Source organism: Patagioenas fasciata, chromosome 1 (assembly GCF_037038585.1).
Source record: "Patagioenas fasciata isolate bPatFas1 chromosome 1, bPatFas1.hap1, whole genome shotgun sequence".
Classification (NCBI taxonomy): Eukaryota; Metazoa; Chordata; class Aves; order Columbiformes; family Columbidae; genus Patagioenas; species Patagioenas fasciata.
This window is the reverse complement of record NC_092520.1, coordinates 174,719,977-174,733,173: the sequence shown is the minus strand read 5'-3', so window position 1 is coordinate 174,733,173 and position 13,197 is coordinate 174,719,977. Positions and strand designations below refer to the sequence as shown.

The 13,197-nt window shown below is 47.0% G+C and overlaps 1 protein-coding gene across 1 annotated transcript; it reads right to left on the bottom strand.

Moving 5' to 3' along the window:
- Window positions 1-728: 728 nt before the first annotated feature.
- POLR3H (RNA polymerase III subunit H) lies at window positions 729-7,895 on the bottom strand. Its single transcript, XM_065859950.2, has 6 exons — window positions 7,404-7,895; window positions 5,837-5,933; window positions 4,119-4,205; window positions 3,098-3,161; window positions 2,253-2,460; window positions 729-1,606 (listed from the first exon to the last, which is right to left on the bottom strand). Exons 1-6 carry the CDS (start codon window positions 7,512-7,514, stop codon window positions 1,553-1,555), a joined length of 621 nt encoding a protein of 206 aa, XP_065716022.1. The 5' UTR covers window positions 7,515-7,895; the 3' UTR covers window positions 729-1,552.
- Between the last annotated feature and the right edge of the window lie 5,302 nt (window positions 7,896-13,197).

Sequence of the window (13,197 nt, the reverse complement as noted above, 5' to 3'; positions counted from 1 at the left end):
CCCTGCTCCATTCCTGGGAGCTCTGAAAGGGGGGCTAAGCACAACAGCTACTTGGAGAGATCTGGGATGTTTCTTCCCCTCACCCAGCGGCTACCCCAGAACAGTCTCCGTGAAAGCCTCTTTGGGGGTTAAGGCTTTAACTCACTTCACCTGAATTTCCACCTTGGGATGTTCTCTAACAGTTTTCTACCATGTTCAGATGACTGGGTGTCTGAGCATTACTGTTCCATAGATGGCATTCAGTGCAGCTTGTTGTCTGAGCAGATGGACCTCAGTTACTATGTAAATGTAAAGAATTCCAGGCTCCCTTTTAATTAGGGCAATGCACCAGGAATAACAGTTTGGAATTAAGGGGTTCTAACAACACTGCAGGGAGGGCCCTGGTGACTCAGGCTTTGTTTCCACAGTTGGAGGTTTAACAGACCCACTATCCCAGGGAATTACAGCCCCTTCCTGCCAAGCGTGGCTGCCTTTGTAATTATGTGCGGCATCACTCTCTTGGCAATGTGCCCTGCATAGATTTTACTCGTTGTTTTGTTCCCCCCTTTCCTTTCACTGCTGTCAGGAAGGGTGATGGCAATTGTTTGTTATTGGCTGTTAGAGCAAAGTGTTGGGCTCAACACTGTCTGCCTTGAAATCCAAGTAGCTAAGCTGCAGGAGGCAACTTTTTCTTCCTGCTAGGCAGGAAGCTAATAGTTTCCCCACAAATTGTACAGGAAGGCAGGCTGTGTGGTTTTTTTTTTACTATTTATTCCATGTCTGGTATTAACACACCCCCCACAAACAAGTATTTAACTTGCTTAAAGCAGCCCTGGTCCATTTCAGTTCATAATTATGTATTTTCAGCCAAACTGCTGCAAAGTTTAGCTCATTCTACATAAATACAGCCCACCCAATGAAGTATTTCCATTCAGCACAATAAGCAGCCTGTAGCCTTCCACAGTGGTCATCTTCATAGAGTCTAAATTACTTTTGGGTAAATTAACTGCCATTCCAGTTCTCTTTGGCTGACTTCACCCATGGGTTCAGTTCCCACTCTTAGCAGAAAGTGACCCTTGCCCTCCCAGCAGCAGCATTTTCCAGGTCTCCAGAGTACCACACCTCTTTATTCTTTTGCTGTTTCTTCTTTATTTCCCATCAAAAGAAGGGCAGATTTCTACCCCTCCAAGACCAAGCTCTCAGCCCAAGGAAGCAATACTTCGTGACAGGCATTCTCTCCTGCTTTCACTCACCAAAGTCAACTCCCTTCTTAACTCAGGCAAGGAAAGACCTCCCCAGTTTTCCCTGCAGGGCAGGAGACCAAAGCTCCAGCTGAGTTTGTTGCTGCTGTGCTCCAGGCTTTTTGTGCCTGTAAATTCACTTCTACAGATCAGTGAAGACATTTCTTGAAAGAGACTGTCTCGATCTGGCAGGTTGGAAGCTGAAGGGGAAACAGAGACTGACAGGTCTAATTTCTCATTCAGCTTCAGAGGAGCAATGAGCACCAGCATGATCCCACAATCCCCCAAACATCCACTGGAAAGCCTTTCTGTGGAGCAGGCTCTGACTGGAGCTAGCTGTTTGTCCACCACGACAGGAGGCCCAGGCCCGGCTCACTGATTGATCCCTGTTCACAGAGAGAAGAACAGAGTGTGCAACTGTCAACTGCAAAGAGAATACAGGAGTAAATGCATAAAAATATAAAATCTCTCCCCCATGAGTTGTGGAGGAGGTAGTCACTATTTTTTCTTGTCAGAGCCTGCCCAGCACTTCCCCAGACTCCTTTAAACCTTGTCACCACTAAACTAAACATTCGACCATTAAAAATCAAGCACTTGCCCATTCCACCTCCACTGTCTAAACACACTCTAGCTGGGAGAAAACAGCCTTCCCTGGTTTAGATCCATCTCTTGCCCTGTACGCATCATGGGTCTTACCCCAAAGCATGGCAAAGACTGTTTAGCTGCTGTGTGAATCCTGATGTGGTTCTCCCAGCTCTGTGCTCACCCCTACCTGCAGCTCCTGCATCCAGAGTCTGCTTTAAATCAGCCTTCCCAGGGGAACTCCACCAACAACCACAAAGTGTTCCAATGCAAACACACAGTAACCACAAGAACAATCTTGTTTCTCCCATTTTCCACTCCTTTCATTTTATGACTCTGTTTGCCTCATAGTCAGCTTAAAGCAATCAGTTCCTTGGGAAAGGAATGCTATTTTAGACATAGAATAAATCACAACGTTCGCAAGGTTCTGCGAATTATGCGCATAGTTACCACAAGAGTGTAGGGCGCCTCTTTCTTCTGGACTTCTTCAGTGGCATTTGAAGTGGAAGCCTCTGCAGAGCTTGGACCTGTCGGTGATGTATCAACAAATGTTTCATCCACAACTCGGAAGCGGATCTCCTCCCCAATGTCCATGTACAGGTCATGGGCCCCTTCTTCCGTCTCGTATTCCCACACCCACACCTGCTCTGCCTCATCGCTGGCCACGCCACAGGTTAAGAATGGAAACAATCTGCATTTGGCCTGACGGATGACGTCCTGGCATTTTCAGGAAAAGACCCAATTCAAAGCATTTTCACAAGTATTTCTCAAACTGCAACAACCTGTCCTAGGTCATCACCTGCACAGCCCAGAACCCCTGCTTTGTTTCTGATTTTCCTCCTTCAAGATGTGCACTGCTGGGCAGAGCTGGGGTTACTCCCACAGAAAAACCCAACAACAAAAAACTCGCACACAAACAAAAACCCTCAAACCCAAGATGACTTTGTCTACCACAAGTAAGTGTATTAGACACACCACGTATCTAGACATGACATGATGTGGTAAAAGCGACGTTCTGTCCTCAGCAACAGTCAAGACCAGCGTCAGGGATTACAATGCGTCTGTTCAGAGGACGCTGCCATTCATTTCTCTCAGTGGGCACAATGGTCCTGCAAAACCTCCTAAGCGTGAGGCCTGTCTCGCTGTGATAACAGTCTGCAGGACTGGCCCGACACAACAGCTTCGCTTCTGCCACTGAGCACCTTCATTGTTGTGGCAGTGAATGCCTGTTGGGCCAGCACTGCACAATCTTTTGAAATGAAGTAGTGAAGTTATCCAAGGTGATCAAAGGATACAACTTAGCTGGCTGCTGCAGGGATTCTGGTGGGATGACAATATCATCGAAGAATCCAATAGAAACTGTGGAGAAATGAATTTGATTAAGACTGAAAACAATTCTTTGCAAATGATGCACCACAGCGATTCCTAAAATGCATTTCTTAGATTCATTCTCCTTCCTCTTTCAGGATGGACAATTGAGATCATGCAGGAATAATTCTTTGAGCCACAACGTTCAATTTCAGTTGGCATCAAAGCAACCACCCAGATGAAAGTTAATACAGGAACAGAGGGCACAGTCTTTGCACCCGCTGGGAAAGGAAAAGGCTGTTCGGAGCAGGATGGGAAATGAAAGCATTCCAAGAAATGAGTGAGCCTATAGAGGTCTGTAACAGAAAAAAGCTTAGAAATCACACAGTTAACATGTTAAATAAACACCAGTATAAGGTTAGAACAGTCCCCACCTCCCCTTTGAGGTTTAATGATGTTTAATTTTATCAGAGAATGGACATGCCCAAATTCAGCAACAAATGCACCCAAGATAATCTTATCGTCCTAACTTAATAACTGAGTAGAGGAGCTCGCTTGCATGGAAGACTCCTACAAGAAAGAAAAGCAACTCATCAATTATGTATTCTGTGAATCTGACTGCACTTTGTGCTCACAAAGACATTTCCCTGCCATGTTTTCAGGTACAGGGAACCATCACAAATTTGCACAGAACTACAGGGAAGATGTTTGAGACCAACACGAGCTGATGTCACCACTTTAAAAACAAAACAAAAGACCAAGTTCTGCTAACTGAAGTGAGAAAACGAATCCAATCTATGCTCCAGATGCCTGTTCTTGGGCATGTACAGGAATGACAAAAGGAGACGGGAGCACAGATGAGAAACCAAGGGCCAGGGAAGCTGCCAGAGGCCAGGAACAGTCTGTAACCAGCCCACAGGCAGCACTGCACCACCTGAAATCACAGCACTGCAACAGACCAGACCGAGAGCTCTGCAGCTCACGTATCCCTCGCACAGCCGGGTTTACCGTGAACGCCGTCCTGACTGCAGCTTTTAATCTGCCCGATCAGAATCTCATCCAGGAAGGGGTGGAAGACCACGTAGCGGAAATGCACTTAAAAGAAAACATATCATTAATGTTTATGCCCACATTAGTGAACTGTATTCCTTCCACAGGGTGGCAGCCATTAAAACAAAATCCCACATCCCATATGCCATCTAAAATACTTACCCACCTTCTTTTACAATTTCCTTACAGACAATGATTAGATAGAAGAACAGGAATAAAAGTCCAGATTCCTAACTGCTTTGTATGAATTAAGACAGTGGCTGATCAACTGCCTCCTGTTCTCTGCTCATTAAGCTTTCAAGAGTTTAACTTCACAGAATAAAACTATCAATGAAGAATATGGAGCAGAGCCTCTATTTTAGTTACGGTGTGAGCATTCCCGCACAATGTTTCAAGGCCAAGAATATCAGTCAAAATTATACTTTCTTGTAATACTTCTGCTCCTTCTATTTTTGTCAGCAATGATGTGTTTTCTTTAAATTAAATATTTGATATCAAATATTATCACAGTAAATACGATTCTCTAACACAACTGTATTTCTCAGCCAGGTTAAATAAAATTATGTTTCTAACATAATTTATAATTTATAATTTATAAGAAGGCTACACTAAGCCCATCTTAGCCAAACAATGCTTATGAGCAATTTAACATCATTTTAGCTGTTCATACTCTGCACTCCTCTTCTACATAAAATCAGGCAGCACGTTAGACAAAGAGCTATTACCAGATACGGCAGGATTTATTGAAGTGCTACCCCAGATTCTGAAAGCAGACTTTTTTCCCCAAGCTCAGAGAGAATATATTCTCTTGTTTCAGTTCAAGGGGTAATTCAAAGTTAAGCAGCTGAATGGAGATTAAAGCAAGCAGGAAAGCCTGTCATCCTCCTTCAGTATTAGAGAAGCTTTTAGTTGCAGGGAGTAATTTCTACTGAGTTAAAATTTAGACAAAGGGGAGCCACATACCATCAGTTCCATTCCCTTCTAACAGGAAACAGTTCATTTGCTCATGCTATGTTTCTGTACTGAACATTAAAGATAGAAAAATGTGCCTCTTTCCAGCTTGAAGAAACTTATTTCACCTTAAAAATTATATTAAATTTGCTTTTATGCATTTACTTCCAGTTTTCACTCAGATTTGCCAAAAGTCAAAAGTAAATACATTAGTCATTTCTTATTTTTTAAAAAAAAGTCACTAGAGATGTATGCTGAACCAGATCTGTCTAAGCCTCAAACAAAAATGTAGCAAAACTTCCAACTAGGAAAACAGCATCAAATGCTCTACGAATGTTATATTTAGAAACATATTTCAACATTCTAGCTAGGGGAAATAAGCTTCAAAAAGAAGAAAATACTAGACAAACAGAGAACAATTAATACAACTTATTTTCTATGTGCACAGTTCCAGTAATTTTAAATTAAATGAACCTCTTCCTTATCCCATGCTTATGGCTAGAGATGCAAACAGGACTGGCTATCTTAAAGCTGTATTTGTACCCAAAAAATGCAAAGGAAAGAGATTTTCACCATGTTCCTCTTGCCCTCCTAACAGTAACAGAGTTAAGGCTATGAACTTCAGTAAGGTCCTTTTCATTTACTTTCCCTAACAATTGAAATCACTTTACACTGCTGGATCACTAACCTTCCGCAAAACTATATAACTGAGGACAAGAATATACCTTTGGTATGTGATGCACCATCTCCAGGAAATATGTATGAATCTTCCAGTTTTGTGATATCATACAGACAGATGCAGAGGCCGACGTTGTACACAACCTGCTCAAAGAAGAAAAAAAAGTCATTAAAAAGCACTAAATTAAGCAAGCCAACACGTTAATTCAAGCAAACCATCAATTTGTACACTGCACACACCTTTTCAAAAGAAGGCAACACAGAGGTGGCAAGATGGGAAGGAGGCTGTTTCGGTGAACTCCCTTCAACAGCCCTGGCCCCAATCACACCACATTGCAGGGAAACCCCCAGCTCATTCAAGTGTTATGGGAGGAGGTGTTTTCATTGGCACTGAAAGAGCATTGCTACAAACAGAAAACCTTGGGGTAACTGTCAGTGGTGAGAGAAGCTGAGCCTCCGAAACAGTGAACAGTTGCCCACAGACATCATTCACCAGCCCCACAGCTTGCCCAAAGGCTAAACACACTATTCGCTGCAGTTGTACTCTCAGAAGCCTCTGGGCTTGCCTTTGTCTTAAATTATATTAGCCCTGGGCAGAGACAACAACTCTTGACTTCTCTGCCACTTCTGAAACAGCTCCACAGCCTACAAAATAAATTGTCTCTATAATCTGCTGTTCACAACCCTCAATCGCTTCAGGTTGTTCTTTTGAGCTACGTTCCCAAGCCGCACTTTGAGTTTTGCTCCTGCCTCGCACTGAAAGCTATGTCATAACCACAGTCCCAGGGGCTGCACAGGGAAACTGTGACCTCCTGGTCTGTGACATAACACTCCTTTATATCCTGCACCAATTTCTTGCTGTCACAGCATATTTCACATATTGGGCACAGACCAAACCAGCTATTAACATTTTAATGTTAATCTTCCATTATTATTGTTCTACATTTATTTGCATCGTCTTTTTAAAAATTCTCCCACTCATAGAACCACCTCAGTTGGAAGACAGCCTCAGGATCATCAAGTCCAACCATAACCTAACCCTGGCACTAAACCATGTCCCTAAGAACCTCATCTAAATATCTTTTAAACACCTCCAGGGATGGTGACTCCGCCACTTCCCTGGGCAGCCTGTTCCAGTGCCTGACAACCCTTTCCATGAAGAAATTTTTTCCTAATATCCAACCTGAACCTCCCCTGGTGCAACTTGAAGCCATTTTCTCTCATCCTATCCCTTGCTATTTGGGAGAAGAGACCAACATCCTTTATACTACAACCTCCTTTCAGGTAGTTGTAGACAGCTCATATTAGTTTTTCAGACCACATTTCGGATTGCTACTCTACACACAGACCAGCAGTTACTCTCACTTCTCTTCCATACTTCTCTGCCTCATCTGGCATCTCAGTACCTTTCCATTACAGCAGTAGCCATCAGAAAAAATCCCCTTTGAGACAATACATGGCTGTGTCTTTGTTTATAGTTTGATATTTCAGTCGCTGGGGATGGCCTTCACATCCAAATCATTCTGACACCTCACCCACACATCTCATCAGGAACAGATAAAACGAAGGGATGTGATGACACCTGCATCAACCTATACGTGACCCACACTTTACCTTGTTGGCCAATTTCTTGTTTAGCTCTTCAGCAATGGATTCGTTCAGTTTCCTTTCAAACTGCCAGGGAGGAATTCTGACCGTGTCGGTCATCTCGACCAGCACAAACATGGCGGCGCAGAGCAGCGCTGAGGAGACCCAGAGCACAACCCTGACCCCCAACAACTGACGGGGGGCCGGCCTGGGAAACCACCCCGACGGCTTGCACGGAGCTCGGGCAGGCAGCACCCCGGTTATGCCAAAATGAGAGGGTGAGGGGCGGGGGGGTTGAGGGCGCCCGTGCAACAGCCGTTACGGGCCGGGGAGGGAGTTGGGGGGGGGAGGTTCACGGCGGCCACACAACCGCTATCGGGGGTCGGCGGCCAGGCAGCAGCCGTCGTTACAGGAGAGGTGGGCACCGCCAGCCACGCCGCTCATCACCCGGGCAGAGCGCGGCGTGAAACCCCGACCAGCGCAGCCCCCTCTCACCCACCTGCCTCCCCACGCGCACTTCCCTACCTCACGGTACTTCCGTCGCCTCAGCCAATCGCCCTCGGCGGGTGGGTCGGCGCCTTGATTGACGGGGATACGGAGCGCTCACGGGGCGCGGGGGCGGAGCGAGGCGCCATTTTGTCACCCATCGGCTCAGTGCGGGGCGGGGTTTGTCTTTCGTTACCTGTTGGGCTGCGGAGGCTCCTGGTGGCCTGCGTGGGGAGGTGGTTTGGGTCACTGTAAACGTGGAAAGGCCTCCAGGCTTCTGGAGTTCTGTACCTACGCCCCCCCACCCTCACAGGCGACTCCCTGTGTCACATCTGTTGCTCCGCCCAAAACAACCCGCGATTGCAGTTACTATAATCTCATTTAATCATATAATTTTATTTAATCATATAATCTCACTAGAACAGGCTGCCCAGGAAGGTTGTGGAGTCTCCTTCTGTGGAGACATTCAAACCCTGCCTGGACACATTCCTGTGTAACCTCATCTAGGTGTCCCTGCTTTGGCAGGGGGATTGGACTGAGTGATCTTCTGAGGTCCCTTCCAATCCCTAACATTCTGTGATTCTATGATTTAATGTTTTCATAAGCTTCAAACCCAACAGGGCAGCAGAGACCAAAGTTCACATTTCCCCAAGAGCCAATACTTCAGCTGTTTGCTCGCTTCTACAGCAAAACTCAGGCTTTTACCGCCTTGTGCCTAGAAGATATTTTCACAGTGGCACCTCCCCAATACTGTGGTCAAGGTTGTTATCAAGTACAAATTGGCATCACACAGAGTTGGAATAATCTGTTCCAAGTGTTAATTTAAAAAAAAAAAAATCCCCGTGATATGATTTTACAGGTCCCAGTATGTTCTGCAGCAAAGGAAGGCAGCACAAGTGATGGTGGGAAACAAGGTGCCATGCCCATGTCTGAAAATTTAGTGGGGAAAAATGAAAGGAGGTTGTTTGAAGTGTACTTAAAAAAAGGTTTGCCGGGAAAACCAAACATCTCTGGCTGACAGTCAGAACTGCACTGTCAGCGTAACGGCTTTGATGCAAAGGCTGAATATCTCATCCCCCGCACTCCCCAGCAGGACAGTAATGAGTGTTTTAGATAAGAAATCATTAAATGTTGAGCTGTCTTGGAGAAGGAAGAGGAAAATGGGACTGAAAACACTGTGGCTAGGCTTCATTAACAAGATACCTGTCTTGGGCAAGGGGTTTCTGATCTCATCACAGTTACTCTTGTTTCACCAGCATTTGTTGGATTGTGTGTTGGGGTTTTTTGCGTGTTGTTTTTTTGTGTGTTTGTTTGTTTAAATTAACATGGCGGGTCTGCACATGTTTGGCATGTTTGTATTAAATGGCAGGCTCAGGAACAATTTTTCCCCTGTCACCTGAGAAGAGCAGCATTTTTTTTGGAGCACCACCTGCTGTCTCAGCAAGTAGCGCTCTATCGGAACACCTCAACCCCCATCCCCAGTGCTTCCTGCGCTTCTCGTCCTACTTCGGGGAACCTCACAAAGGCTCCTTTCTCCTGCGCAGCAGTGGCGGCTGCGCTAATCTCAGCACAGCACAGTTCTGCTGGCACACGTGCCATGTCCCTCGCTGTTCTGTCCTGGCCTCACGCAGGTCTGGCAGCACAAGGTTTGACCTTTAGCTGGAGCGTAGATTTTGCGGGTGTCTGTAGCTACTTTTTCAGACGAGTGAATAGTTCCTGTCTCTCTTCTGATGGCAGGTGAACAAAGAGCCTTGGTATCACACAAGGAGGTAGAAGTTAAGTACTGTTGGTACTGGCAAAGTGATCACGCTGGCTGTTTTTGTATATGAGAATTGTAGGAGTAAATAAGGGTAGGGCTCAGGGGAGCAGCGGGCTGAATACCTGGGAGAACAGGGGAGGTGGGGAGAAGAAGTATATTTGGACAGAGATCTATCACACCTCTGTTTCTAGCCCATCCTTGAGCTAATACTTTTGATGCTTCCAATAGCCATGTCTCTTCGGGTGCTGTTGGGTATCCAATATGAAGCTGGTGCATCTCCCTTCAGCTTGATCTCAAAAAAACAGCGATGAGCCTGGCTTCATACTGGCTGGTGTCCTACGGCTGAGTCTCTGATGTCTCATAAAACGCAAGCACTAAACAAGATCTTCTAGGGTGAGGGTATGCAGAATCTCTCCCTCCTGTATCAGTTCTGTGATTGTTAACAAAGGCTGAATGCTGCAGGCAGTTCCTCAGTGAGGGTGTCAGGATCATAGAATCACAGAATGGTTGGGGTTGGAAGGGACCTCTGGAGATCATCTAGTCCAACCCACCTGCTAAGGCAGGGTCACCCAGAGCAGATTGCACAGGAATGTGTCCAGGAGAGTCTTGAATGTCTCCAGAGGAGACCTCCACAACCTCTCTGAGCAACCTGTTCCAATGCTCTGGCACCCTCGAAGTAGAGAAGTTTCTCCTCTACACAGCTATGTGTGGTGGTGAAACTTGCAGGCACTTTGATAGTACTCTGAGGAAATGGAATTGAAATGTGGGAAGAGACACCATCAGACCTGAGTTTGGCAATTTCTCCGCCTCCACCAGTAACGTCACAGGCTGTGGGAAGTGATTTCCAGTCTCACGCTTTGCTGATAACACCCTGATCCCCAGCGGTGTGTGCTGGGGCCTTCGTACACCTGACAGATATTGCTCTGTTACCTCCCGGGTTCTCCCTGTTTCATAAGCACTGTCTCCAATGTAAAAATATAAACAAAAGCCAAACTTTGCCCTGTAAAACATGGGTGTTGTCTCAACTCAGCTATTGATAGCGCTCAGGGTTACGCTACATTTAACACTCCGGTGAAAGGTATCTTGGTATCAGAGATAGTGTGAACACTCTGATTTTGCTGTGTTCTTTTTTTGTCCCAGTAGTACTGACAAAATGAATATGCACAAACCTGCAGTGCCTGAACACACCTTTCAGTACATAACCATAAAGTCTCTAGAGTCTCTCTCAGCAGTATTGCGGCTTTTCTGACATTGTGGGCATGGTTCTCAGTTGCTGGGTTTTTTTAACCTTCAGCTGCTGGAATCCAGGAATTGCACAAGGGCCTTTGTGGCACTCAGAGAAAATCCCAGACATTCCTTATTCTCACAATTGTACAGGAAAACTGGAAAAAACTGTCTGAAGTTACCTGAAGGCTCAGAAACTAGGAGGAAAATTAAAGAAACCCCCAAGTTATTTTGTTTAAGATCTCCTCTGCCTGCACATCCCCACGGCTTTTGGGGAAAACAGGCTTAGGGACGTTGGAGGAGCTGAGTGGTAATTTGCATCTAGGCTGCTCTGGCCCTCCTTTGATTGACTCCAGAGGAATTACGTATCTTCTCACGTACCAAGTCCTCCAAACTCCTGCTTTTGCTTCCATCTCTGCAGGCATCTCTGGCACCCCCGCTCCCACTCTCTGTTTGATCAAAGCTTTCCCTCTTCTTCTTTTATCATTTTTGCGTGCTTTAGACTCTCTGCCTTCTCTGCTGTAGCGCATGCCCAGAGCCACCTTCAAACGCGCTGTGAGCTCCTGTTCCCTGAGCCTTTGGTGACTATGTGCGAGAGTCCGGTTCTGACGCTTGTCTCCTGTGCGCAGGTTATTTTGTTTAACACGTGCAGCTGTGCACACAGCTAACCCTCATGTGCCACCAGTCAGGCAGGGGAGTACAGGTATTTATGATATTCCATGTGCAATTGTTAAATGAACGCACACGTCCCCAGCACTCTTCTGGCCTCCAGCTGTTTCCAGCTCAGGGACCTACTGGACTGGATGCATAGAGCTGTCCCCCAGGAGAGGATGGACCATCTCAGGAGAAACTTGGAGATGGAGATCTGGCTGGGCTTCTCCTCCCCATCTTTTGCAAGCATTTCAAGAGCAGACTGGGGAGATGGGCGCTGTGGTGTCTGCAGGGGGGGAATGGGGCTCCTGTTTTGTCACAGAAAACTGCCTGAGAAGTTGCAAGCAAGCAGAGTGTGATGGGCAATTGCAGAACCTGCCAGCATGTGGGGTTTCAGTGCTTCTTGGTGGCCTTGCCATGGGCTGGGCTCTTCTGTCTGTGGAGCCTTTTTCTGCACTACAGTTTGTTGACAGGAGAGACACAACTGCTTTGTGTCCCTCTGCTAAAGCCCCTGGGATAGACACAGGTCAACACTCAGCTACTCGGGTGGATGGACCCAGCCAGGCAGAGCAGTTGTGACCCCGTCTCCTGACACTGCGCCATCCCTCACAGCTTCCCACACAACTTGTACACCACCCTGCACCCCAGGGTCTTTGGTGGAACAGGCCCAGTTGGAACCATCATGTTCAGCTACTTAGAATGACTCAAGGAACCAGCCCACACCCCATGTCATGAGATGACTGTGACAGCTCCTTGCAGTGCTTACACAATGCCATGGCTGTTTGGGGTCCTTGCAAGTTTTATTCCAGGATCACAGAGACCTGCATGGTAAGGTGTCGGTATGGTCCACTCTTCTGCTCCAAAATGAGGCCAATATCACCTAAATTCCCCCCAAAGGATGCCTATCCAGCCTGTCCTTAAAAACCTCCAGTGATGGAGACTCTGGTGCTTCCCCAGGCAATCTACTTGAGTAATTAACTGTCTATTCTGTTAGAAAGTGTTTCCTAATGTCTAGCATCAGTCTTGCTCCTTGCAATTTAAACCCCATTACTCCTCGCCCTATTCCCTAGCGGTTGCAGCAGATTGATTTGTATCGTCATTGCGTTGCCCTGCACCCCCAAAGAGAAGAGTCTCGGGTGAATTTATGATGTTGCCTCTGCCCACAGTGCTGGATCCCCCAAGTGCAGTGACACCGGCACAGGGGAAAACAGAGGGGAAAGATCTTTTGGGGTCAGGGGGCTGGCGTAGTGCAGAGCTAGAAATGAGACCTTGAGAAAGCACCTGTGGTTGTTAGGGCCACGGGCCCAGAGCAGGGGGGTGGGATGGTGGGGTGGATTTGTGGCATGTGCCCCCCCATGCCCCTCTGCTCTGGGGGGGGGGGTCACCATGTCACATGTGGGTGCTGGGGAGCTGCAAGCTTGGGCAAGTGGGGAGAGCAGCTGCAGCAGCACCGGCAGGACTCAAGGTGACAGGGGAGAGGTTTGACCCATCATGGGGGACCCCTTCTGGTCCAGACCTGGTCTCCTGGCCCCATCCCCTCTCTGGTTCCTTCCCAGCCCACAACCCACTGTCCCTGCAGCCTGTGGGGCTGCCCCACTGCATCTACCTGTGCGACCGATGCATGTCACTTTGTGTAATTGGAGCGATGCAGCCCCCAGGGGCCGACCCTCGTCCCCTCCAGACCCCCACCCAGACTTGTTC